Below are 27,503 nucleotides of genomic sequence, written 5' to 3' on the forward strand. Positions count from 1 at the left end.
GACTCATTAAAACTTCTTGAGCAAGACAGGTTGTGACCAATACGTCAATTTCAGAGTGTCGTATTTGACAACTGCTTTCCCTGGGCCTCACGGTGGAATTCCATTTCAAAGTGTATCTTCAGATAAGTCCCCATGGCTGAGTTTAATTACATCTGCTAGTTCTGAAAGTAAGGTGACCTGCGTGTGGACCCAGTGTCGTCAGTTCCACATAAGCAAAAAGCATCTGAGTACATGGTTTTAATCCTCCATTACACCCGCGCACCTGTTGAGATGTGGGAGGGAACCAGAGCACCTGTGAGGAGAACGTGGAAACACGTGGCGTCGGCGGTCGGGATTGAGCCCAGGGTTGCTTGAGCTCCAGCGTGCCACCCTGATGGCTGAGGTGACAGCTGCGGTTCAGTGAGTAGAGTGCCAGTCTCTCCTCAGAATTCATAACTCTCTGAGCAAGAATCATAAGAAATAGGAGCAGGAGTAAACTATCTTGCCCATTGAGCCTTCTCTGCCAGTCAATGATGGGTTGATCTCCATATTCCTTAATTTCCCTACTCTGTAAATATATTGCCTGAAATATATTTACTGAGGTCGTCTCCACTGCTTCAATGGGCATTGAATTCCACAGATTCCCCACCCTCTGGGGAAAAGCAGTTCCTCCTCATCTCCCTCCTAAATCTAGTCCCCTGGATCTTGAGGCTATGTTACCTAGTTCTGATCTCCTCCACCAATGGAAACCATTTACCTATGCCTTCATAATTTTGCATGTTTCTATAAGATCCTTTCTCATTCTTCTAAATTCCATTGAGTACAGTCCCAGGCTACTCGATCTCTCTTCATAGGCTAACCCTCTCATCTCTGGAATCAACCTGGTGCGCCTCCTCTGCACCTCCAAAGCCAGCCCATCCTTTCTTGAGTAAGGAGACCAGAACTGCCCGTAGTTCTCCAGATGCAGCATCACCAGTATCTTGTACAATTGCAGCATAACCTCTCTGCTCATAAATTCAATCTCTCCAGCGATGAAGGCCAGTGTTCCATTTGCCCTTCGATAGACTGCTGCACCCGCAAACCAACTTTTTGTGAATATGCACAAGCACTCCCGAGTCCTCCTGAAGGGCAGCATGCTGCAATCGCTTGCCATCTAAATAATAATCAATTTTTCCTTCCAAAGTGGATATCCTCATATTTACCAACATTGTACTCCTTCTGGTAGGCCCTTGTCCACGCACTCTCCCTATCCTCTGCACAATTTGCTTTTCCCCTCAATTTAGTGTCATCAGCAAACATAGATGCACCACATTTTGTCCCCTCTTCCAGATTGTTAACCCTCCTCATCCCTATATTAAATGCTTTCTCCTTAGTTTGTGATCCCCTTGTTCTGGACTTACCTCTACATTCTTCCTGGATCTAACCTGTTACCTTTCCGTGAAATCCCCTGAATTCTAATGTATGACCCCAGTCTATCTTCATCAGTCAGTTCTGCCATCCTAGGAACTATCACCTTGCTAAACTGTGAACCCAGTGGTAGGAAACGTGAAATGTAATACCAGAACACCTTCTTTCATAAACTTGCCAGGGCTCTCTAAAGTGAGGCCTACCCTCTGCTGACTGTTCCGGTGCTTTTGGGAACTCGGTCCTTAAAAATTCAGGCATTGAGGAAGCCATTCAACCCATAATGTCCATGCTGGTCTCATATCACCTTTTGGCCCCACAACCAGTCCATTATAAATACATTGAGTGCTTTCTTGGCTACACAGTATGTCCCAGAACCCCCACCACCATCTGAGTGTGAGTATTTCCTGTTCCTTCCCTAACCCTTCTATCACTTTAAATCTCTAATACATAGAACATTACAGCACAGTACGGGCCCTTTCCCCCGCGATGTTGTGCTGACCAATATACAAAAAAAAACTAAACCCTCCCTACCTCATAATGCCCAATTTCTCTTTCATCCATATGCCTGTCTAAGAGCCCTATTTCAGTCTCCACCACCACCCCTGGCAATGCATTCCAGGCCCCCACAACTCTGTGTTTAAAAAAAAACATACCCCTCATGTCTCCTCTTAACTTTCCTCTCTTCTGGATCTTGACCTGTTTGCTCAGAGAACACCACGATTACGCAGTGGTTAGCTCACTGACCCGTGGCCCCGTGCACCCAGGTTTAATCCTGACCCTGAGAGCTGTCACTGGGGCGTTTGCATATTCTCTCTGCGACCCCCCAAGGGTGCTTTGGTTTCTTTCCACGTGCTGAGCGTTAATTGCCCAGTATAGGTTTACCACACCCAGGAGTTGTGTATTTATGTATAAAGCAAAGATTATTGTCGTCTGATTGTACATGTACAAACTGACAAAACAGCCTCAGTAAAAAAACTTGCAGATACACCACAAGACTTTAAACACATATGGACAAACAATATCTGAGCAGGATAGGTACTTTACCTAAGCAAATAAATATTGTTTCCTGAACATGAGTGTCACGGATGGTGAGAGTGAGCAGTTCCTTTGGTCGTTCATCATTCTCACTGCCTGTGGGAAGAAGCTGTTCCTCAGCCTGGTTCTGATCCTCCTGTACCTCTTCCCCAATCGGGAGCAGCTGAAATATGCTGTGTGCAGGGTGGAAGGGGTCCTCTGATTTTTAAATTTAAAAAAAAATTAGACATACAGCACAGTAACAGGCCATTTCGGCCCTCGAGTGCTTGCCACCCATTGTGGACCCAATCAACCTAAACCCCGGTACGCCTCGAATGGTGGGAGGAAGCTGGGTCCCCTGGGGATAACCCACGCAGACAAGGGGAGAACGTACAAACACCTTATAGACAGGTCCCAATCGCTGGCGCTGTAAAGATGTTGCACTAACCGCTATGCCAACCGTGCCGCCCTTTTTTTGCTTTTAAGACAACGGCCCCAGTAGATCATGTCGAAGGTGGGGGTGGAGGGGGTATAGACTCCAGTGATTCTCTCTGCCACACTTATGATCCTGTGAATTGACCTCCAATCCATTTCTCTGCAGCAACCGGTGATGCAGCCGGCCAGGGCACTCATGGTGGAGCTCTAATAGAAGGTTGATGTAATAGTGGCCGGTAGCCTTGCCCGCTTCATTCTTCTCAGGAAGTGCTGTTGCTGCTGTGCTTTCCTGACTAGTGAGAAGATGTTGTGTGTCCACGATAGGTCACTCCAAGGAAATTGGTGCTCTGCACTATAGAGTTGTTGATGTGTTGTGGAGGGTGGTCGTTCCTGGTCCTCCTGAAGTCCACGATCTTCTCCTTCATTTTGTCCACATTGAGACTCAGGTTATTGCTCTCACACCATTTCAATAAATGTCTAAAAAGAAGAGCTGATGGTCATGCAAGGGAAAACAAGTTGCAAGTATAATAAAATGGGAATTGGGGTCTCTGGGAGTCTGACCTAATTGATCAAATAATGTCCTGCATCATAATAAGTAAATGGATCCTTGATGCCTGGGCTCCTCATAATTTATACTGTAACTTCATTGAGCTTTTCCTCTTTTACCCCAAAGAAAACAATCCCAGCCTGTCCCTCGGAGCTAGAAATTCCTTGATAAACCTCCCCAGTGCATCATCCTACAATGAACTGACCAGAACAATACATGGTACTCAAGCTGTGGTCCACCTGGTGGGGTACACAGTTTGAACAGAACCTCCCTGCTCTTGGGCACGAAGCTTCTGCTTGAAAAAGAAAGTGTCCCACGCTGCTCCCTTCACAGAGCCTTGGATAGATGCACCAAGGTTCCTCTGTACTTTGTAGGGTGTGTTTGTGCTCCATTAACACTGGACAACAATTTTTTTTTAAAAAGGTTTGCTTCTTGAAAAAAAGAGGGATTATGATAGACAACTTCAAGCCAAACTCGAAGATAATTTCAGATTTCATGTAGGAAGTTGGAGAAACATTAAATTAACTTTTATTGAATTTAGCCTGTTAAATTGCATAATAATGTTCACACATTGTGTTAGTTCAACTGAAAAAAAGTTGTCTTGCCACTGATTTCCATTTGTACTCTGCATCTGATGTCTCTTGAGTCAGTGCCCAACAATAGTTGGCCAGCATTGATGGATCCAGTTGCCCTGATGCTGCTTTTCCATGGTCACAATGTCCTGGTGAAATCTTTCACTGTGTCTGTCACTGACGGCACCAAGATCAGCAGGGAAGACGTCCAAGTGCAAATGCAGGAAATGAATTTTCAGTGAAGTTGCGCTTCATGGTTTTGTCTGCTTGAAGTAGACTTAACCTATTTTTGTGATTTCCTGTCATACTTTATATCTAAAAAACAGTGCATGATAGCAAAATTTCCAGGCAATTTTCGTGGTCAGCAGCCCAAAATCCATAAGTGCCTAACCTTTTACTGGGATTGTCAGGACTGAACACCTGTCTTTGTTCACAATCTTTTGGATTTCGGAATCATTTTAAAATGGCCATCTCTTTAAGCAAGTGTGCTATTTCAAGAGCTCACAAACCAGGGGCACAAGGTGTTAAATGAATTTAGATCAATAAAGTCCAGAATATCACTAGCATGTTTTTTAAAATTTTAAAGTAAAACTTCAAAATAAAACTGGCTCAGACTACCATCCCTATCCCTGCTGCTGTTGTCGTCCCTGCTGCTGTTGTCGTCCCTGCTGCTGTTGTCGTCCCTGCTGCTGTTGTCGTCCCCGTCCCCGCCCTCTCACCTTCGGTGGAAAGGTGACTCAGTCCCGAGCACCCAGTGGGAGAGAAGTAGGCAGCGGCTGGCTCAATGTGGGAGCAATGGCCATCTTCCTTACCCATAATCCTCCATGCAGATAAGTTGAATATTCTGTCTGGGCACCCTCCAACCAAATGGCATTAGCATTGACCTCCAGTTTCTATTAGCCCCCCCCCCACCTCCTGTCTCTCCCCTTCCACTACCCCCATTTCTCCTTTACCTTTTTCCCTCTGTCTCCTTTCCTCCAGTTCTGCATCCTCACCTTTCCTCTTCAGTACTCTTATCCATATCCAATGATTCCCTTTTGTCTGTTGGCGTTTGTTCTTTGCCTCACTCCACCCCTCCCTCCCCCACTCTCCATTTCTTCCCTTCTCCTCCAGCCCTTTTATTCAGGCGTCTGCTCGGGGCTGAAACGTCAGTAATATATCTTTATCGCCTATGGGTGCTGCAAAACCTGCTGTGCTCCTCCAGCATTTATGTGTTTTTACAATAATCATAGTATCTGCAAACTCCTATTTCACTAGATAAGTTGAAACTGGAAGGCATAGGTTTAAGGTGGGGAAAGATTCAAAAAGTAGTTGGGGGAAACTTCACTGAGGGTGATGAGAAGCTGTTAGAGGAAGTAGCAAAGTTGGCGACAATTACAGGTCAAGAACCCCTTGTTTGTAATTCATGGGACCTGAAGTGTTTTGGATTTTGGATTTTTTCAGATTTTGGAACACCATTTTATAAAATGCACCCATCCACTCAGCAAGCAAATGGGTCCAGCATGAGAAGGCAGCTGGGTCAGCAGGGAGGTGGGGCTGAAGGGCCTTGTTTCCCTGTTGTAAACTGAATCAGTGTCTCTAAAACCACTCCATTGGCTTTGATCATTGTGTTCCAATTGATGCAAACCAAATCTTGTCCCTTTTAACCGTGTAACTGTCTGTACTCAGTGATGCAGTCTGTGGCAAGGATCAATGCAGCAGTGCGCCATGGAGTCCCCAGTGAAACGGTGAAGGAACTAATGAACCCCAGTGCCAAGCTGCCATCTGTCTACCCATTCGCACCAAGACTGTACCAGAGAGAGCTATCTACTCTGCAGAAGCAGAAGCCTCAGGTAAGAAACCTCGGCCTCTTGCCCAACAGTAGCACTTGCAGGTTCTATTCCTTTATCACAATGATTTTCAAACTTTTTATTTCCACTCACATACCACCTTAAATTATCCCCATGCCATAGGTGCTCTGTGATACTTAAGGTGGCATGAGAGTGGGAAATTGAGAACCACTGCTCTCGACCTAATCGTTACTGAAATATTTTGCTTGAGAAAAATTGTCATCAGCCTTTGGAGTTATGAAACCGTGCACATAACGAGTCCATTAGGTACGATTAAAATGGTGGTTTTCAAACTTTTCTTTCTACTCACATGCCATCTTAAGTAATCCCTTATTGATTACAGAGCACTGATGGCATAGGGATTATTTAAGGTGGGATGTGAGTGGAAGGAAAAAGGTTGAGAACCACTGCTTTACCAGCACAGCACCCTTGAATGATGATAGTATTTTCAAGGCAACTAAAATGTATTCCCTGCAATCCTGGCTTCCATGTAGAACAAAAGCAAGGCAGTTGTGCTTGAGAAATAAAATTCCTGCTCAGGTGAGAGCAGAAGTACTGTGTCCGTTTCTAGGGAACCTCTGGTTGGATGCCAAGGACGCTTCTCACAGTGACACCAGGAAGCTCGGGGGCGGGGGGGGCGGTGATTGTCTGCTGCCCTGGTTGCTCGATTAAGCTAGAAAGAGTGTGGAAAAGATTCAGAAGGATGTTGCATGATGAGGTTTTCTTCCTGGACTGAAGGAGGCTGAAAGAAGGGCCTTATCGAGGTTTATAAAATCATGAGGAGCATGGATAAGAGCCACAGAATAACATGGCACAGAAAAGGGCCCTTCGGCCCATCTAGTCTGTTCGTGATGTGTATGTCCATAGTCTTGTGTGCCTTTCCCTTGCTAACGTGTATGGTCTTGTTTGCCATTCCCTTGCTGACGTGTCTGTCCATGTACTTCCAGACTGAACACCCACGAATTGGAGGAACAACCTTACCTTCTATCTGGGCACCCTCAAACCGGGTGGCATTAACATCGACTTCTCCGGTTTCCATTGAGACCCCATCTTCATTCCCCATGTCGCCTTTCCTCCATCCCTCCCTGCCTCACTCTTGCTGAAATGCTGACCTTGTGCTCTGCCACCCCTGTAATGCTGCCCTATGTATCCTTGCCTATTGTTGTACTACCTGCTGTACTTGAGTATGGGCTGACTTCCCTGGAGAGCACACAGAAAAAGGCTTTTCACTGCATCATGTTTAGGTGACAATAAGCAATTCCTTTTTTCTTGGAATTGCATCCAGAATGAGGCATTTCTGTTATTGGATAAGCTGCAGAACCTTGGATTTTAATTGCTTGATAAAGCTTTGGAGATGAATTATTGGTATGCAGCAAGGTGTTAGCTGAGATGTGCTCCCCAAACAAGGAGGATGTTTGATTGTAACTCAAAAGTGAACTGAACAGGTACTTGGCGAAGAAACTGCAGGACCAAGGAGGATGTGCCTGGACTAATTGACGTGCTCTTTCGCCACGCCACATACAGAGTGGCCTTCTGTATGGGTCTGTGACCAGGGGTGCTGCATCTTTGAGGAAATTCCAGTATATCACCAAAGACACTTGGAAACTTCTACAGATGTTCTGTGGAGAGCATTCTGGCTGGTTGCATCACAGAGGTGCCAATGCTCAGGACAAAGGTTGTTAACTTAGCCATCATGAGCACCAGTCTTCACTCCATCGAGGAAATCTACAAGGGATGGTGTCTAAAGAAAGCAGCCTCTCTCCTCAAGGACCCTCACCACCCAGGCCATCTGTTAGCATCACGGAAAAGTTGCAGGAGCCTGAAGACAAGCACTCAGTGGCATAAGGGCAGCTTCTTCCCCTCTGCCATCAGATTCCTGCCTTACTTTGACTTATTTATTTTGTAAGGTGGTTTATATACATGTTTACACTGAGATGCTGCAGCAAAACAAACAATTTTGTGACAATAAGTTCTGATTCTTCCTGCAGGGAGAACTGACCCAGGAGGAGCTGTACATTGCCGTAGAGATGCTGTCGGCGGTGGTGTTGATAAATCGAGCCCTGGATGCGGGCGATGCTGAGGCCTTTTGGAACAGCATGCTCAGCCCAGTGACCGGCCTAACTGACGTGAAGGAAGAGATTGTCCAGCGGTAAGCCAAATGCCCTTGCTGTGAGAGTCTGGCGATCTTGTCTGCATCAAGCCATTGAGGGAAGGATGCAGGAATGTTGAGTAAGCCTTGCGAAGGAACTTGGTGAACGTGTGAGGCAGCATCCACGGACTGAAATAGTCTGGGTCGAGACCTTTTGCTGAAACTAGTCATTCTCAATGGGGGCCACAGCTGTTGAAGTAAAACCCTTACTTTCTTTTCACCTCGCGTAACAAATATTTTTTGTGTAGTTGGTTGGAGAGAAGTACTGAAGAAACCAAAACTTGACTGCTTCACAAGGATTCAAGGTTCCTTTATTGTCATGTAATAAAACAGGTGTAATAAAATGCAGTCAGTCGGAGCGCCTTACAGAAGAAACCAAAACTTGACTGCTTCACAGGGAAGGGTGGGGCCTTAAACTTTGAACAGCGTCCCGGTGGGGAGGGGGGTCCATAACAAATGGCGGTGCAAAACTAAGAGAGTGATCCCGCCCCAAAACATTCAAGATTCAATTTATTGTCATAGTAGTAAAACAGTGTTGTATTACATGAAATTCCCTTTCCCGACAGATTCACCACCGGCAGGAATTGCCTTAGGTGCCTCTTACATTTCTTACAGTCAGAGAAAAAGAGAGTCCTGTCCTCCCACCCCACCAGAGTCACCAGCGCCTCTGCAGCTACCCAGTCCAACCATTGGCAACCCGGCGCCCTCGGCATTTCCTCGCATCCCAATTCCAATACCTGGTACCCCTCTGGCCAGTTCAAGCCAGTCTCCAGCAGTACACAGCCCGGCACAAGTCTCCCACGACAGCCCGCAACTTCCGTGGGTTCCTCGCCTCGAGTCGCCAGCAGCCCGCCGCAGAGCCCCCCTTCACTGGTCCATCTCAGTGGTCACAGTCGTGGGGGTCATCTCTTCCGCTTCTCTTTCTCAGATGGGGAGCATTGACTGATCACTACTCTCCATGGACACTGCCTGATGCCCTGAGTCTTTCCTATCTTCTCTTTGCTCACTCAATCCATTTTTTGAGGGGAAAATAGATGGGTGACACCAGAACTAGGATCACGGTTATCCAGAAATCCAAAAGGAGAGCTTGAAGGGCATGTCTCGTCCCCAGCCACCACCATCCTCCCCTCGCGGAGAAAATTCAAAGGTGTCAAATCTCACACCAGCAGGTTCAGAGATGGTTTTGTTGCCTGCAGCCGTCAAGACTCATGATTGAACTCATCAATGCTCTCATTGTATTTGATGTCATGTGTGTCCTCTGTAACACCGCATCCTGTAATGTACTTTTGCTCTTCTACTGTGCTCATGAAACAAACACAAAACAATAAATTTGAACTTTCTGCAAGTTACACTTGCAATTGTGCCACTTGGTAAATAGCTTATCTGAAGTAGGCTTGTGACCTCTGACTGGCAGGTACTTTGATGCCCTGAGGAGGTTAAAGCAGCAGAACTGTCAGAACGGGGAGTCCACGCTGTCCTGGAACACTCTGCAAGCGTGTGTGCATGATGTGAACTCCACCGTGCAAGAGGAAGATGACAGTAAGTGTTGGTTTTGGCCCTCCTTCCAGTAGCAAGGTGAGGGGCTGCGATTCATAGTTTGGCAGCCAAGGTAGATACAGTAAAAACTCTGGTATCTGGCTTCTATGGATACTGGTAGATGCCAGATAAGTAAGTTTTCCAGTTGCTTGAGACTTACTTTTACAATGCCTAATTAATACACCTGCATTAAGAATAAGCAGTTTAAAAGACAAAAATACTATCTGTACTTACACAGAACAAACTTCATTTGCATGAATATATAAACCTTAAAGCACTTTTCTTTATTTTTAGATTCATTCTTTGAAAACATTTAACCGTTGTTGCATCTGCAGATTCCTCCCCCACATGAAAGACGAACAATGACATCATAATTAACAACCCTTCCCCAAGTTTACGCATAAAACCTTACTAACATACTTAATAATATACTAATAAAGATAAAGACTCTAACTAAGCTGGGATAAGGAGACACTTTAAGAGAGTCTCGCTAACAGTGAGTGGCATCAACTAGCTCTTCATCCTGGGCGACTTCATTCAAACAGCTTCTACGAGCTCCCATCTTCACCAAAGGTTTATGTTACTTTGGAATACATTTACCTTTACCATTTGAAACTTTAATTTAAATTTTTATCTATTCTTGTTCATTTTTTGCCAGTTGTTTGAGGTTGTGGTTTGCTTGAATTCTGGATAAGAGGAGTTTTACTGTATCCAACTGGTCCTCTGGATTCTTCTGCAATGACACGGGGGCAAATCAGCTGGGCCCTCCGTTTTCTCCCCTCCCCCAACCCCCCCACACTTGTCCCTCCATCACATTCCATCAGTATCTATGTTTGTGACAGGCACAGGCCTTTGTTGTTAAACAAGAAAGTCGGCAGATTGTAGTTCAATACAGGCAGTCCCTGGCTTATGAACATCTGGGCTTCTGTGGTGATATGACCGCCAGCCGACTGCAGGGGGCGATCTCTGTACCTGCAGGAAGACCACCTAAGGGCTGATTCCACCTGACCGGCTGTTAATCAGCCGACCTGAATAGACCCCTAGGGTGCTGACTCCACCTGGCGGGCTGTCAATCAGCCGACTCGAATATAGACCTGAGCCAGACACATGGGAGCCACCGAAGCATGAACTGGTGTTCAGACCTCTACCTGAATAAAGCCTGTTGTACTATCTTTGAGTTTTGTGCTTGCTTGCTGTTACCACAGCGCATCACAGTTACAAACAACTCATACTTATGAACGGGCTGTTCCCCAATTCCCACATGCATTGTGCCCGCAATTGGCGCATGCGCATTGTGTCCCCAATTGGCACATCCACATTGTGCCCCAATTTGAGCATGTGCATAATGTTACCTCAAGAACGCTAAATAAGAACTGTAAGTACCCGTTCCACCTTGCGTACAAATTCGGCTTATGGACAGACCCAGGTAAGGAAACATGTTGGTAACCTGGGGACTGCCTGCACACAAAAGTGCTGGAAAAACTCAGCAGGCCACACAGCGTTCTTTATGTGGCAAAGCTATGCAACCATCATTTTGGGCCTGAGGCCTCCGTCAAGGTGTGAGCAAAAAGAGGGTAGGTGCTTGAATAAAATGGTGAGGGGAGGATCTGGGGAGTAGCCCAGGCAAGAAGTGGATAAGGGTGGGAGGGCAGAAGAGAAAAAAAGCTGCAAGTGATAGAGGGAAGGGTTTCTCTGAATGCAGAGGGAAGATGGGGGGGGGGGAGTGTGAGGAATGGAGACAGAGGGATAAAGAAAGAGAGAGAGAGAGAGAGCAGGAGGGATCTAAGCAGATGATACTAAAATAGGGGGAGTTGTGAATAGTGAGGAGGGTTTTCGTAGACTGAAGAAGGATTTGGACTGCTTGGAAGAGTGGGCTGAAAGGTGGCAGATGGAGTTTAATGTAGATAAGTACGAAGTGCTTCATTTTGGGACGAATAATCAAAATAGGACGTATGCAGTGAAGGGGAGGGCAGAGGGATCTTGAAATCAAGGGTTCCTTGAAAGTGGATTCTCATGTAGATAGGGTGGGAAAGAAGGCTTTTAGAATGCTGGCCTTTATAAATCATAGCATAGAATATAGGAGCTGGGAGGTGCTGATGAGACTGTTTAAGGCATTGGTGAGGCCAAGTTTGGAATATTGTGTGCAGTTCTGGTCTCCAAAGAATAGGAAGGATATAAATAAGTTAGAGAGGATGCAAAGAAGGTTTACAAAAATGCTGCAAGGATTGCAGTATCTAGAGTATGGGGAAAGATTGAGTAGACTGGGTCTTTATTCATTGGAGCATAGAAAGTTGAGAGGGATTTTGATAGAGGTATTTAAAATTATGAGGGGGATTGATAGAGTAGATGTGAACAGGCTCTTTACCCTGAGGGCAGGGGAGATTGGAATAAGTGGTCATAGGTTAAGGGTTAGGGGGCAAAACTTTAGAAGTAATATAAGAGGATGATTCTTCACTCAGAGTGGTGGCTGAGTGGAATGACCTTCCAGAAGAGTCTGTATTTTAAGAGGAGGTTGGATGAGTGCATGGAGTGAGGGGTTTGGAGGGTTATGGGCAGGGAGCAGGTAGGTGGAACTAGTGAAGCTTCACTTAAATCGGTGCGGACTAGAGGGGCCGATATGGCCTGTTTCCATACTTTAATTGTTATATGGTTATAATGGACACTGAAGAAGTCAATGTTAATACCATCTGGTTGGAGAATTCCCAGCTCAGGCCTGAAATTTGCAACATGAAGCCCGCTGCATGACCTCCTGAGTTTCTCCAGCCTTTTTGTGTAATGAGCCACAGGCCTTTGGGGCCCCTGGTACCTGCTCTAACATTTGTGAGCTCATGCCCTGTATTGTACTGTATTGTACCTTCGCACCACTTTCCTGCACTAACTCTTAAAACAATCTTGTGTGTTAACGTAAGGAAGCGGTGTGTGAGTGATGTGTGAGTGATGTGTGAGTGATGTGTGAGTGATGTGTGAGTGATGTGTGAGTGATGTGTGAGTGATGTGTGAGTGATGTGTGACTGATGTGTGACTGATGTGTGACTGATGTGTGACTGATGTGTGACTGATGTGTGAGTGACAGTGACGTGTGAGTGACAGTGACGTGTGAGCGTGAGTGACGTGTGAGCGTGAGTGACATGTGAGCGTGAGTGGCGTGAGCGTGAGTGGCGTGAGCGTGAGTGGCGTGAGCGTGAGTGGCGTGAGCGTGAGTGGCGTGAGCGTGAGTGGCGTGAGCGTGAGTGGCGTGAGCGTGAGTGGCGTGAGCGTGAGTGGCGTGAGCGTGAGTGGCGTGAGCGTGAGTGGCGTGCGTGACGTGGGCGTGTGAGTTGGCGTGGGCGTGGCGTGAATGTGAGTGTCGTGTGAGTGTGTGACAGCACCAGCAAATCCCGGTTCAGATATGCTGCTGTCCGTAAAGGGTTTGTACGTTCTCGCCTCGTGACCTGTGTAGGTTTTCTATGGAGGCTCTAGTTTCCTCCTAATACTTCAAAAAACCGTACAGGGGCGGTAGGTTAATTGCTTGTAATTGGGGCTGCATGAGTTTCATGAGCTGGAAGTGGCTTTGACCTTGCTACATTGTTAAAATTAAATTTAACTTTTAAATTTAGACGTTTTTAGTCAGGCCTGCCTGATTTTCGCTCTCCCTGTAGAAGGACCCAGGCCCAGCATGTTGACTGCCTTTTACTTCCCATGTACTTCATTGGACCCCAGCGTCTGCAGATTTTCTGGTTGAACTCTGCGAGCCAATTTGTGTAACCTCTATGTGCTTCTGCAGGAATCGCTGCCATTGGCTTAATAAACAAGGCACTGGACGGGAATGATCACGAGAGGACCATCGCTGCTCTCCTCATGCCTTCAGCCGGACTGGCCAGCCTGGACTTCCCGGCAGCCCGGCGCTACCACGACGTCCTAGTGGCAGCCAAGCACCACAAGGCAAAGGTAGGAGGAAGCTCTCTCAAAGCCCCATTCCTGTGCCCAGACCTCGATTGACAGTACTGTTGTCTTTTCTCCCTCCCCACCCTAGGTAATGCAGGACCGAGCGGCAGTACTCTGGTTGCAGGAAATTCAGGAGGGCATTCTCCAGGTCAATCAAGACGGTCAGAGGGCCAGGAAAAGTGAGTTGTTGTTACGTTAACAGTGGCATTCAAACCAGCTCTGTTGTAGCAAAAATGGTGAAGACGTTTGAAATGTGAAATAAAAGCAACAAAAAAAACACAGCAGGTCGGACAGCATCTGTGGGGAGAGAAACAGACTTGAGGTTAAACATTAATTTAGAGGTATTCGGTCCTTCTAGCCCATGAGTCTGTGTCACCCAATTAAACTACTAACTCCATGTGCCTTTGGATTGTGGGAGGAAACCCATTTAGGGACAGGGAGAGCGTACAAACTCCTTACAGACAATCACGTTCACACCCGGGCCACTGGCGCTATAATAGGTTTGTACTAGTCTAGAATTCTGAAGCTTTCCAATTAGGCATTCCCGCATGTTCACGGGGAGAACAGACACACAAACGGATTTGAACCCTTGTTTGTGGGCTCTGTAATAGTGAGACCCCTGCCGCCACTACAATAGAAACGTTGACAGTTTAGAGAGATGTAGGTATATTCAGCTCATCAAGCCTGCTACGCCATCTAATCATGAGCTGATCCACTATCCCCCTTAGCCCCACTGCCCAGACTTCTCCCATAATCTTTGATACCCTGGCTAATCAATAACTCCTCAATCTCTGCAGGGTCGGTGCCAAGGAGGGGCACCTGCTGGCATTGCCCTCCAGTCAAACAAGGTGCTGTCTCTCCCCCCCCCCCCCCCCCCCCAATACGGTTGTGGCCATCCCTGCCCGTCAGTCCCGCCTCAATGCCTCCTGCATCAGTAACATCTAGGTTGACACACACGAGTGACTCTCCACCCAAACCGCGGCCGCGTCACTAGCTTGCGACAGCGTTGAGTGATGCTTGACACAATAAAAAGAGTGCCCTCGTGCCCCACGTCGGAGGGGTGAATGTTGTTAATAACAGGTAGGTCCCTGCCAGCACCCCCCAGTCCCCACAAAGATGACACATCTCTGTCAGCACTCCCCCGCTGCCCCAACTGCCTCAAAATAGCTAATGCCTCGCTCTAACATTCTTGCACTAACCCTGAATCTTAAGTACAACCAATGACCTGGCCTCCATAACCACTTATGGTAACAAATTCCACAGATTTACTGCTCCCTGGCTGAAGAAATTCCTATGCATCCCTGTTCTAAGTGGATGCCCTTCAATTCTAAAGTTGTGCCCTCTTGTCCTAGACTCTCCCGCTGTGGGGAACAACCTTTCTTCATCTACTCTGTAATTGAGTTGCTGGAATTCCGGATAATGGGATTTTACTGGATGTGTGTGAAGATATAATATGAAATAAATATCCATCTATCTGTGTGTGCATTATATATACTGGGATGATTTTCTCAGTTACAGTATACTGTTCATCAATCTGTGGGAAGAAGCTATTCCTCAGCCTGGCACTCCTGATTTTGATAATCGTGTATTTCCTTCCTGATGATAGTGGGTCAAAAATACTGTTCATTGGATAGAAAGGGTCCTCGATAATTCTTTGAGCCCTAGTTAAATAATGCTCCTGGTGAATGTCATCAATAAAGGAAAGGGAGACCTCAGTGATCCTCTTGGCCGTTTTGATGATCCCCTGTTTTGACCTCCGGTCTATTCTTTGCAACTCCCTTCCTACACAATGATGTAGCCAGGCAGGACACTCAATTGTACCCATCCATGTACTTATCTCGGAGTCTTTTGAATGTCATAATTGTATCAGACTCCACCTCCAGTGTTTTGGTTGCGCGGTTAGGGTCGTAGTTAACGCTACTATAGCGCCAGAGGCTCAAGTTTGAATCTAGGACTGTATCTCTGTATTTTCTCCCTGTGCCTTCGTGGGTTTTTTCTGGGTGCTCCAATTTCCTTCCACCCTCCAAAACGTACAGGGTTGTAGGTTAAATTGGGTGGAACAGGTTTAAATGTCCGGAATCTGCTGCAAATTAAATTTCGGAATAAAAAATGTTTATAAATATTTTAAAGGGCGGCACGGTTGGCGAAGTGGTTAACGCGACGCTTTTACAGCGCCAGTGATCAGAACCAGGGTTCGAATCCCATGCTGTCTGTAAGGAGTTTGTACGTTCTCCCCGTGTTTTCCCTGGGGGGCTCTGGTTTCCTCCCACCATTCGAAATATACTGGGGGTGTAGGTTAATTGGGTGTAAGTTGGGCAGCAAGGACTTGTGTGCCAAAGTGGCCTGTTACCGTGCTGTATGTCTTAATTTAATTAAAAAAAAAATTTTCTTCTGCTGTTGAGCTTCAGTGGAAGGTGTGAGGTTGGTGCAGTATTGAGCTTGTGACTCCTGTACCTGTGTAACCCTCGCTGTTCTGCCCTCACTTTGTCCTCAGTGTCGCTGGGGTTGGCAGCCATTAACCAGGCAATCAAGGAGGCCAAAGCTTCTCAGACACTGAGGGTCCTGTGTTCACCGGATGTGGCCCTCTGCAGCGTTATTCCAGAGTGCGCCTCTTCCTACCAGTCCGAGTTGGCGACACTGGTGCAAGTTAAAGTGGAGACGGGTAAGCCGCAAACTGAGTGGGGCAAACTGTTTCTCAAAATGGAAGCGTGCATTCAGGTGTGTTGGAATTTCCACTTCCTGTCGTGAAAATAAGCCCCGGAGAACTCTCTGACGAGTGAGATTGGTGGGGTTGAATCAATGGAGGGAGATCAGTTGGGCAGGAGCCGAGGGTTACTCCAGCTGCAGAGTCTCGAACTAGCAGGATAAAAAGGCCATCCTTTCGGATGCATCTTAGAACAGGATGGTGTTGGCCACATCAGCTAGGCCTCTCAATTGCTTCAGGGAGTTGGCGGGGAAAGGTCATTCGTTGGTCACATCCTTCTAGATGCACAAGTGAGGATGATGAGGGACACGCTGGAAGATGAGAGATGGACCAGAAGACTGAGATGATGGGCAAGATGGAGAAGATTTCAGATTTATTGTCAGGGTACATACATGACATCACATCCAACCCTGGGATTTTTTTTCCTGTGGGTCAGGAAGAATTACCACTTATTGGTAGTGCAAAAATAAAACTGTACTCAACGAACATATGTAAATAAATAAATGTAAACAAACTGTGCAATAAAGAGAGGGGAAAAAAACAAAGCTTAAAAGCAAGAGTCCTTAAATAAGTCCCTCGTTGAGTTGTTGAGTCTGATGGGGGAGGGGTAGGAGCTGTTCCTGAATCTGGTGGTGTGAGTTTTGTGACACTTGTACCTCTTCCTTGATGGCATGCAGCGAGAACAGAGCTGAGTGGTGTGGATCCTTCACGATTGTTGCTGCTCTCCGACAGCAGCATTCCCTGTAAATGTTCTCAATGGTGGGGAGGGTTTTTACCCATGATCTCCTGGGCTGTGCCTCCTACCTTTTCCAGGACTTTCACTTAGGGGTATTGGTGTCCCCATAGCAGACCGTGATGCAGCTGGTCAGCACACTTTCCAGCACACATCTGTAGAAATCCGTCAGGGTTTCCACTGTCACGTCAAACTTCCGCAAACTCCTGAGAAAGTAGAGGTGCTGACGTGCTTTCTTCATGATGCCATTGGTGTGTTGGGTCCAGGAAAGATCCTCCAAGATAGTGACTCCCTTGAACTTAAATTTGCTCCCCCTCCACCTCTGATTCCCCCAACGATCACTGGATCGTACACTTCTGGTTTTCCCTTCATGAAGTCAACAATCAGCTCCTTGGTTTTGATGACATTGAGTGTGAGATTGTTGTTGGTGCATCATTCGGCCAAGTTTTCAATCTCCATCCTGTGTACTGACTCATCGGCAGAAAATGGGCAACTTGAAATTTCCAATAAATTTTGAAGTCCTCCAAAGCTCTGTGACCTCACCCACACGCATTCTTGTACACTTATTGTCCACTTTCACTGAGCAATGCAGTTCTCATATTTATTTAATAGAATTGATCATCCTGTTCTCACCCTTCGTCCCCTTTTTCTTCTCTTTCCGCACCCCCCCCCCCCCCCCCCAAACATCATAATATTCATGAATCGAAAAAGGTTGGTTGGCAGGTGCAGCAGGCTGTCAAGAAGGCAAATGGAATGTTTGCCTTCATTGCTGGAAGGATTGAGTTTAGGAGCAGGAAGATTATGCTGCAGTTGTACAAGGTGCATTGAAGCATGGAAACAACCTCAGTAAATATATTTTAAGGCAAAGTCTTTTTACGTAGTGGGGAATTAAGGGATCTGAGGGGGAAAGGCAGGTAGGTGGAGATAAGCCCATCATCAGATCAGCTATTGAATGGCGGTGCAGATTAGATGTGCCGAATAGCCTGTTTCTTATGTTCTTTCAAACCTCTAAACTCTTCCAGTTTGGGACTGCTTGAGCATCTCTAAATGTGACCTGTAATTTGCATGGACAGATCTTGGAAAGATGTAAAACAACACTGTTGTCAGAGCGGTGGGCTTTTAAATTTCAGGTTCATTATCATCTGGCTGTACACGTATGACCAGACAAACTATGTTTCTCTCGACCATGGTGCGCGCACATGCACACAAAATACACGCCGCATAATAATCACATGGAGTGAAATGCCAACACCAGTTCCAGCCTCTTTTTTTCCCCCTCTTTCTTTTTATTTTCTGTTTTTTTCCTTATTTTTTGGGGGGGGTGGGGAGTGGGAATGGGAGGGGGAGAAACACCACATGTATGTAGATTGCTGGGAGATATATTCTATATCTCCTTGTTTATTGATGGAAAATGAAAAATAAAATGTTCCCAAAAAAATCACATGGAGTAAAACCCCGGTGTCCGGCACTTTTGGGGATTGGTAGGTGCTGGATAAGTGAACTTTCCAGTTGCTCTTGTGTTGGTGAATGAATTGCGAGGCATGCCAATTTTAAACTTCCACTTTTACCTATTTTTTTTAATTATTTTTTGCTTGTTGCTGCCATTTGCATAAAGATGTAATTTAAAATAAATACATATAAATATTTTGGAATTATTTACTCGGCCACAGCCTGCGGGAAGAAGCTCTTTCCCAACATGGCAGTCCTGATTTTGATGCTCTTCTGCCTCCTTTCTGATGATAGTGGGTCAAAGATTCTGTCTGCTAAATGGAAAGGGTCTTCAATAATTCTTTGAGCCCTGGTTAAGCAATGCTCGCAGTGAATATCGACGATAGAGGAAAGGGAGACCCCAGTGATCCCCTCGGCTGTATTCATGATTCTCTCATGTATTGACTTCTGGGCCTATGCTCCGCAGCTACTGTCCCACACAATGATGCAGCCAGACTGGACCCTCTCAAATATTCTACTGTCCAAGGTTGGTAAACTTGCCTCCTTCAACTTCCTTGGGAAGGGTTCAATAGTAGTTCATCAATCTGATCTACTTTTGGAAAGGTTTAAGGGAGACGTATTTTGTGTGGTGAAAGAGCTCTTTCGAAGACCCAGCTTGGGGTGAACCAACTGGTTTTGTATTACATCTGAGAGAAAGGAGATCCTTTTTCAAAAAAAACTTTGCTCTTTTCTTTAGGGGACAACCAAAGCCCTTGGGTGAAGCATGTACTGAAGGATGGCTCCATGTACTATTTCAACCTGCAGAGACTTGAGGGAAGCTGGGAGCGGCCCAAGGGATTTGTGCAGAGCTCTACTCAGCTGAGTAGGGACGAGATTCAGGTATGGTGCTGTTCTCCTAACTTGCCTTCTGGCTGTGACTGGCTGGTTGGAGCAAGCATATCCACCCATTGGCGCCAAGAAAATGTGAGGCGTAGGAACAGGGGTTGGTGTTGCTGGACAATGAGGAATGTTGAGGACAAGATCCATCTTGTGTTCGAGGCATGGCCCTCCTGAGGATGGGCAAGTGAAGTGTTGTACTGTTTGATGGTTTGATTTTTAACATCGGCCTCTCTGATTTCTGTTCAGCCCTTCTTATCCCTCTGTCTCCTTTCCTCCAGCTCCCCCCCTTCCTTCTCTTCACCTATCAGAGAGTTTCCCTCTCCACTTGTTAGAGTAAAAGTTCAAAACTTCAGATGCCAGAAATCCGGACCACCCGAGAATCCAGACTTCTTAGATTTTTAAATTTTAAAGGGCTTTGGTGTGTGTGAATACATGTACAAGTGGCCACAGATCCACTGTGGCCGCAAACGACCGTGAGGAAGTCGCAGAAATGTAAGGAAAGATATTTATGTCTTTTTATACTTTGTATTTTATTAAAATGTTTTGTTAATAAACTATCAAAATTTACTTGTTCATCTCTTTTTTTATTCTCCTTAAATTTGAATTTTAAAAGTACTGCCTGAGAATCCGACCCACTCCCCAAGTAAAATCCGGATTTTATGACTTTGTACTTCTTAGCTTCTTTCTCTACTACCCTCCCACCTGGATCCACCTATGATCTCTTGCTCCTTAGCCTGTGCATTTCCCCCTCCCCTTTCTTCCAACTCCTCCCTCCCCCCCAACCTTTTGTCTGCCTGCTCTTTGCCTATACCCTGGCGAAGGGCCATGGCCCAAGACGCCGGTTACCCGCTACTTTCCGTGGATACTGCGTGACCCACTGAGTTTCTCCAGCATGTTTATGTGTTGGTCTCGTACTGTTCGATCCATTAGTTCTGTGGGGGACCCCGAGAAAGTTGAACCCACTCTCGAATTGCACCGACACACACTAAAAAGAAAAAAAAATGAAGTGTAAATCTTAAAGAACAATTGAAAGTAGTCCAAAGGAAGCATTGAATTGAGGAAAATCAATATAAAGATACCGGAATCTGAAATGAAGCAGAAATATTGAATGAACTCAGCCAGTGGAGCAGCATCTGTGGCAAGGGAAAGCAGTTGATGGACTCTTTCTCAGAACTCGAGTGATATGGCTTCTCGTTCCAACAGCAGGGATGCCAAGTTTTGGGTGCGCCACAGTATTGTTGTTGAGGTCAGCCAGGACCTAGTGCTCATCCACAGAACCTTGCTCCATGGGGTTCGACTGAGAAAGCTGAGGAGGTTGAAGGCCAGCGAGGGTGAAGAGAATGAGGAGCTCGCGCAGATGAGGAGCTACAGAAAGGGGCTCCCGAGAAGGGCAGCCCAGCTGAAGACTTGCAGCAGGTGGAGATGCAACTGAGGAATGAGGAGGACTCTGCCACCAGAATCCGGCTTCTTGGTGAAGAACATCAAGTGGTGCGCAGTGGAGAAAAGACGAAGATCACCAGATCCAGAGACCAAAAGGCAGAGGGGGGACATGCCAACACTGCCACCAGAAAGAGGGGCACCGAAAAGGAAGTATAGGAGGGTGTTTTGAAAAGACCCGAGGAGACTGGCCGGAAAAGGAAAGGTTGGAGAGACTCAGCAGGTCAGGCAGCATCCATGGAGAGAAATGGTTGTCACCATTTTGGGTCGGGGGCCCTTTTGAAATAGAGACCAGGTGCTTCCAGCACATGCTGCCCAATTATACCAAGTGTACGCTTTGACGGATGGGAGGAAACTGGAGCCCCAGAGGAAACCCATGGTGGAGAATGTTCAAATGGGCATTGTTGGATTCAAACCTGTGTCACTGGTTTTGCAATAGTGTTGCGCTCACCATGCTGTTATAGAGGCTAAAATGGGAACAGATTATGTAAGGAAGGAGATAAAAGCTGAGGAAGACCCAAGGTGTGATGAGATGCTGGATAGAAGAGGGTGGGAGAGGTGCAGAAAGAGGAGGGGAGAAAACCATGAGGTTAGGATGGATGGGGAGGGGGGGGTCAGGTTGCAGTTAGAAAGGAAAGTGAGAATGAGAGCAGGTAAAGAAAAGATAGAAGCAGTGGAACTGGATTGGGGGGGGTGGGGGAGGTTACTTTAAATTGGAAAATTCAGTATTTGTGTCATTGGGTGTCAGGCTGTCCAGGTGAAACATGGCACCTAGAATATAACAGCATAGTACAGGCTCTTTGGCCCACAATTTTATGCTGATCCATATATACCTACCAAAAAAAATCTACCTCATAACCTTCTATTTTTCTTTCAACCATTTGCCTGTCTGAGTCTCCTAAATGGCCCTATTGTTTCAGTCTTCACTTCCACCTCTGGCAATGTATTCCAAGCACCCACAACTCTCGTGTATTTAAACAGAAAATACCCTCATGTCCTCCCTAAACATTCCTCCCTTCACTTTGTACAGGTTTTGTCTGGTGTTTGTAACTCCTGCCCTGGGAAAAAAGTGCTGGCTGTCCATCTCAGTGATTCTCAACCCTTTTCTTTCTACTGGCATATCAAGTAGACACCATTTCATATCACTATGCCATAGGTGCTTTGGTGGTGTGTGGGTGGGAAGAAAAAGTTTGAAAACCACTGTTTTAATTGTCCCTCATTGACTCATGATGTACACGATTTCATAACTCCAAAGGAAATGGGCCAATGACAATTTTTCTCAAGCAAAATATTTCAGTAACAATTGGGTTTCGAGCAGCGATTCTCAACCTTCCCTTCCCATCCCACTCACATCCCACCTTGAGCAATCCCTTACTAATCACAGAGCACCGCTAGCCTAGGGATTACTTAAAGTGGGATGTGAATGGAAAGAAAAAGGATGAGAACCACTGGCTCTACCTTATCTATGCCTCTCATAATCCTGTAGACCTCCATTCAGTCACCTTCTTCACTCGAAAGAGAAAGGCCCCCAGCTCTGCTAACTTTGCCTTATATTTACCAGGCAACATCCTGGTAACTTTCGTCTGTACCCTCTCCTTTTAAAGTAACTTTTATTAATTTGATATAAATATTACATGTATATATCACCATATACAGCACAGAACAGGCCAGGTTGGCCCTACTAGTCCATGCCGGAACAAATCCCTTCCCTCCAATCCTCTCCCCTCCATGTAATTATCCAGTCTTTCCTTAAATGTAAATAACGTCCCTGCTTCAACGACCTCTGCCGGAAGCTTATTCCACATCCCAACCACCCTTTGCGTGAAGCAATTTCCCCTCATGTTCCCCTTATAATTTTCCCCCTGCAATCTCAAACCATGGCCTCTGGTTTGAATATCCCCCATTCTTAATTAAAAAAGCCTATCCACGTTGACTCTGTCCCTTTTAAAATCTTGAACACCTCCATCAAATCCCCCCTCAATCTTCTACACTCCAAAGAAAAAAGCCCCAGGCTGCTCAACCTTTCTCTGTCACTCAAACCCTGACATCCTGTCAACATTCTTGTTAACCTTCTCTGCACTCTCTCGATTTTGTTTATCACCTTCCTCTCATTTGGTGACCCAAACTGCACACAGAAATGCTTTCCAGAAGGACAAAGCTGGCCAACTTTGGGAGGCTGTCTGGTCCAAGGAGAAGACTGGCAATCTGGCAGGTGACCTGAAAGAAAGTGGATCATCTGGAGAACTCAGAAGGGGACAAGTATTTTGTTTATATATTAATTAATTATATCTCTTTTCCAATAATGCAATACCGAATATGAGTCACATATCAATTATACACTGCCTGACATAATTCTCGAAAAAAGTGAAAAAATCCTTATGAGAATTTCACCTCATTCTTTTTATTCTTTGTTTTTTTTACTCTAACAGTTTCCTGTTTTTGCTATTAATTAACATTAAGATTAAAAATGAAAATCACACAAATTTACTTTATAACCAATTTGCTCATAACTTGGTAAAATATCAGTTAATATTACTATAGTCTAGGACCATCACACATAAATTCCAATTAATCAACTTATAACCTCATCTTCTAAGCTATTATTCTTTTTTTGAGTTGAATTCAAGAAAATCCTCTTTCTAGAGATAACCAAAGCAATAAAAGGACATGGTTTTAATTTAATCCTAAGAATCTGTGATAGAATTTTAAAGAATTGTTCTGGACACTCAAAACATATGAATCAGAGAGGCAGAGAGCGGTGGATTTGAACCTGGGCTGCTGGCAACTGTAACAGTGTTGCAGTAACCTCGATGCTAAACACGCTGTCCAACTTCCTCCTTCTCAATCATCCTCATCAATTCATGCCTTTCAACATGCCCCTCTGTTCACTTTGTTGGTGGCAGTGTGGCCGCATAGTCTGTCACATAGTGGATCAACATCAGGATAAAAACGAGATGATTTAATTTTGGACATGCCATATATTTTGGCGTATAAGTCTATCTCCATTTTTCATCCTCATTTTAAGAGTTTATGGTATAAATCTACCTCCATTTTTTTGGGAGGGGGGCGGTTTCACAACTCTACATACGCCAAAATATACGGTACGTATTCTATGTACAACTTTAGATCGTATTAATCAATGTCATGCACAGAATGATTTATTATTAATCAGATCAAGTGTGGTATCCCAATTTTCATCTGAATTGATGTATTCAAGTCTCATTCCCATCCATTCTTTATTCCCGTCCCTGAACATATTCTTAAGTCCATCAAATGGCTATAAATAATTGCTATCGATCCACTATGGGGGTTAAATCAAAAAATAAATCAAGAACAATGGAATTGGGAATTCGAGGAAAATTAGAGAATTTAGACTGAACAAAATGCTTAATTTGTAGTTGCTTATTAGGAAATTCCTGGAATTGGCTTTGTGTGTGAATGGCCACCTCTGAACTGAGGGGGTGCGGCCACACTGCCACCAACAAAGTGAACAGAGGGGGCATGTTGAAAGGCATGAAGTGATGAGGATGATTGAGAAGGAGGAAGTTGGACGGTGTGTTTAGCATCGAGGTTACTGCAACACTGTTACAGTGCCAGGAGCCCAGGTTCAAATCCACCGCTCTCTGCAAGGGACTTTTACGTTCTTCCTAAGGGCTTTTTTCCCCGGGTGTTCCAGTTTCCTCCCACCCTTCAAAATTGTACTGGAGTTGCAGGTCAATTGGTGTATTTGGGAGGGGTCCCAGGCTCGTGGGCCAGAAGGGCCTTTTATCGTATTGTATGTCTATGTTAACATTGAAATTTATGTATGGCACAAGAGGTTTACCTGTTTCCTCTGGTAAGGTAGTCTAGCACCAGGAGCCCTCTTTAAAATGAGGGGAGAGTGAGAAGATGTCCATTCAGCGGGAGTGGAATCATTGCCCAAGGAAAGCTAGGAATAGACAGGTGCATATAATCATTTTGAAACTTGAGTGGGTGCACTTTATGAAAAGCAAAATGCTACAAAAGCTTGAAATCTGAATGATTAAAAACAAACATATTGGGAACATGTAGCAGGTTAGGTTGAATTTGCAGAGAGAAACTCAGCTCGCACTCCTTTGGACGCGTGCCAATATATTTGTATAACGTTGGCTCTTTGGGGGGGTGGTATGGGGGTTCCAATGTACGAGTGGCTATTCTAGTTTGTGACATCGGGAACAGGGAGGGCTGGAGACACTGCACTTAATATGCACAGCTATTCAGATGTGCTCTGGCACCCCAAGTATTGATAACTCTTTCCTCCCCTTAGTCCACTGTTGCTGCAGTAACAGCTGTATACAACCGCGATCAGCTCTGGCAGGCCAATGAAGGTCTGATCATCAGACTTCAGGCCCACATGAAGGGCTATCTCATCCGACGGGGCCTGTGCGCTCGCAAGCACTTCCTGCAGAGACAACTGCCTGCCATCGTGAAGATCCAGGTATGGAGCATCTCACATTTCTACCCAAACCATTGGATGTATTGTTGCTCACTCATTCTCAAGGAAGACCATGGCATCTAGTCTTTAGAGTTGCAATTTGTATGAAGGTAGCGGATTCAATCAATCCAGGCTTGAAAATTCCTTTCTCAGTAGGGATGCAGTGGATTCAGGCGTTCTTCAGTTTCAAGATTTGAGATTTCTGTGATTGAATTGAGTTATTTCTTGTCACATGTACCAACACACAAAGTAATCTTTTATATTGTGTTATCCAGGGAAATCAGCCCATACTTAACTGCAGCAGGTAATACAATAATAAAACAGTGTGAGGCACAGTGTTATAGTGAGTCACAGATGTGGGGTGCAGTGTTACAGTGAGACATGGTGCGGGGCAGGGTGTTACAGTGACTCACAGAGTGCGGGGTGCGGTGTTACAGAGAATCAACGTTGTAACACTGCATCTAGCACTCTACATTGAGCCAGCAGCCTTGTGCTCCTTTGATTCCTGGGTCCTTTTATAGTGTTTTTTAAAAAAAGCAATTGTAAAGACAGATATTCTCTGCCTTTAATCGCTTCACTTACCTTCATAAAAGGTCTGAAGGAGGATTGACTGGTCGAACTTGCTCCGTCTTCCGTCTGCCTCGGGGTGGTAGACTCAGAGGTGGAATGAAGTTGCTCCACTTCCTCTGTAAAAGGCTTGCTGCTGAATGCGGCTCCAAAGGGGAGGGCTAATGACGTCGCGATGATGCCATCATCCGTGACCCAAGAGCGTGAATTTTAAATAACCCATGTGGTCAAAAAATACAATTACGTTGCACAGGAGATCTGCCTGAGTCCTAAGACCTCTTGCACAGATCTCCACTAGTGCTCATTCCTGCTCTTCAGTCGCTATTTTGAGTTTAGGCCGCTTTCCCTTCCTGGCGCGAATTTTTTGACGTCATGGAGGCAGGCAGCACTACTGCATTTCTCACCCCGCCTCCTTCAGCTTCAGAAGCCCTCTCGTGATTTTACCCCTGAATAAAAACGTCGTGCAATCCGTATTTTTGGTCGTCAACATAAAAGGTAAATTTAAATTTACCTTTTTTTTTATACTTGAACAGACGATTATGCGGCTTTTGTGTATTAAAAAAAACCCCTCTTGTTGCATTATTCTCCTTTTCCACCTTTGGCATATTTTAATTGTCAAAAGTTTTTTCAAAAAAATGAACAGTTTTACAAATTATACTCTTGCGATGACAAAGTTATTTGCTATTTTTGTTTTGTTCAGTCACACTGGAGAGGTTATAGACAAAGGAGAGATTACCAGGAGAGACTGGATCACCTGCAAGACAACACGGATGCTGTAATTAAGGTACAGTTATGGCTGTTGTGAGACATGTAATATCAATTATAACGAGAACCTGGTGCAAAGATCATGATAAATAATTAAAAAGACCTTCCATGGCTTGTTAGAACTCTCTCTTCAGTTGAGCCACTGGAATCTGTGGCAATTAGCAGCATCCTGGCAGGCAGACTCTTGCTCCTGCGTGGGGTGGGAGGGGGCAAGTGACCTGAAGGGAGCTGGCTACAGCCCTGCAGTGAAGTGAGATACTCACAGGAGAGGCCGAGGGACACGACTGCTCTCTGTGGAGTAGATGGCCTCTGCTGGTGAAGACGTGAAGCAAAGTTTATAAATTAGCCTGAAGCAGAAAGAATAACTAGAGTGCGAGCTGATGTTCCTGTGAAAAGCCTGTTTCCTTACCCAGTGTAACTGCATTTGTAGAATGGGTGGCTTTGTTTTCGTACCAGTGGAAATACTTTGTGCATATGTTTTAAAATCATCTGAACATTTAATACTAACGTTGGTTTGCTATTGTAACCCATGAAGAGAAAAATACCATATATACTCATGTAATAGCTGAGTTTATGACCAATTTCTCGGGTTAAATTTGGGGAGGCAGTCGACTTTTATGCGAGTCATACTTTTGACCACAGTAAGTACCTGCATCATTCAAGGCATTGGGAGCTTGGATGGCCAGGGCCAGGTGGTAAGTCCACATTCGTGGTGTTGGGTACATCGATGAGGAACCACATTCGGGGCGTCAGGAGCTCATATAGGCAGGTGGTTGGGGCAAAAATAAGTGAGCCAACTTTTACACAGAGAATATGGAAAATACTCAATTTGGTTGGGGGCGGGGGGGGCTGGTCTCCTACCTGGGAAAGTAGCCAATCAACTTGCCAACCATCAAGTCTTCAGAATATGGAAGGATTCAAAGCTCTGGGGAAGCTCACACGGTCATGGAGAATGCAGATAGCGCTGGGAATTGGGACTCAACCCAGATGGCTGGAGCTATGAGGCAGCTGTGTTACCTATAGGGCCACTGTGTCGGGTGACGGGCAGCTGTGCGAATCGTGTTTTGTTTTCATCAGTGTTTCAATAGGGGGAATTTAATAGGCCATTTTCTTATTTGTGTGTG

The 27,503-nt window shown here is 45.5% G+C and overlaps 1 protein-coding gene across 6 annotated transcripts in view; it reads left to right on the forward strand.

Annotated features, from left to right (window-relative positions):
- Positions 1–27,503, forward strand: part of iqgap3 (IQ motif containing GTPase activating protein 3) — a 146,258-nt gene that overhangs the window by 63,975 nt on the left and 54,780 nt on the right. For all 6 annotated transcript variants that reach the window (XM_069940308.1, XM_069940309.1, XM_069940313.1 and 3 more), the window contains 9 exons: positions 5,623–5,786; positions 7,772–7,932; positions 9,347–9,471; positions 13,232–13,395; positions 13,481–13,571; positions 15,887–16,054; positions 19,015–19,157; positions 24,880–25,050; positions 26,315–26,398. In XM_069940308.1, coding sequence (XP_069796409.1) covers positions 5,623–5,786; positions 7,772–7,932; positions 9,347–9,471; positions 13,232–13,395; positions 13,481–13,571; positions 15,887–16,054; positions 19,015–19,157; positions 24,880–25,050; positions 26,315–26,398 — 1,271 coding nt within the window. The remainder of the gene's footprint in view (positions 1–5,622; positions 5,787–7,771; positions 7,933–9,346; positions 9,472–13,231; positions 13,396–13,480; positions 13,572–15,886; positions 16,055–19,014; positions 19,158–24,879; positions 25,051–26,314; positions 26,399–27,503) is intronic.

Source organism: Narcine bancroftii, chromosome 5 (genome assembly GCF_036971445.1).
Source record: "Narcine bancroftii isolate sNarBan1 chromosome 5, sNarBan1.hap1, whole genome shotgun sequence".
NCBI lineage: Eukaryota > Metazoa > Chordata > Chondrichthyes > Torpediniformes > Narcinidae > Narcine > Narcine bancroftii.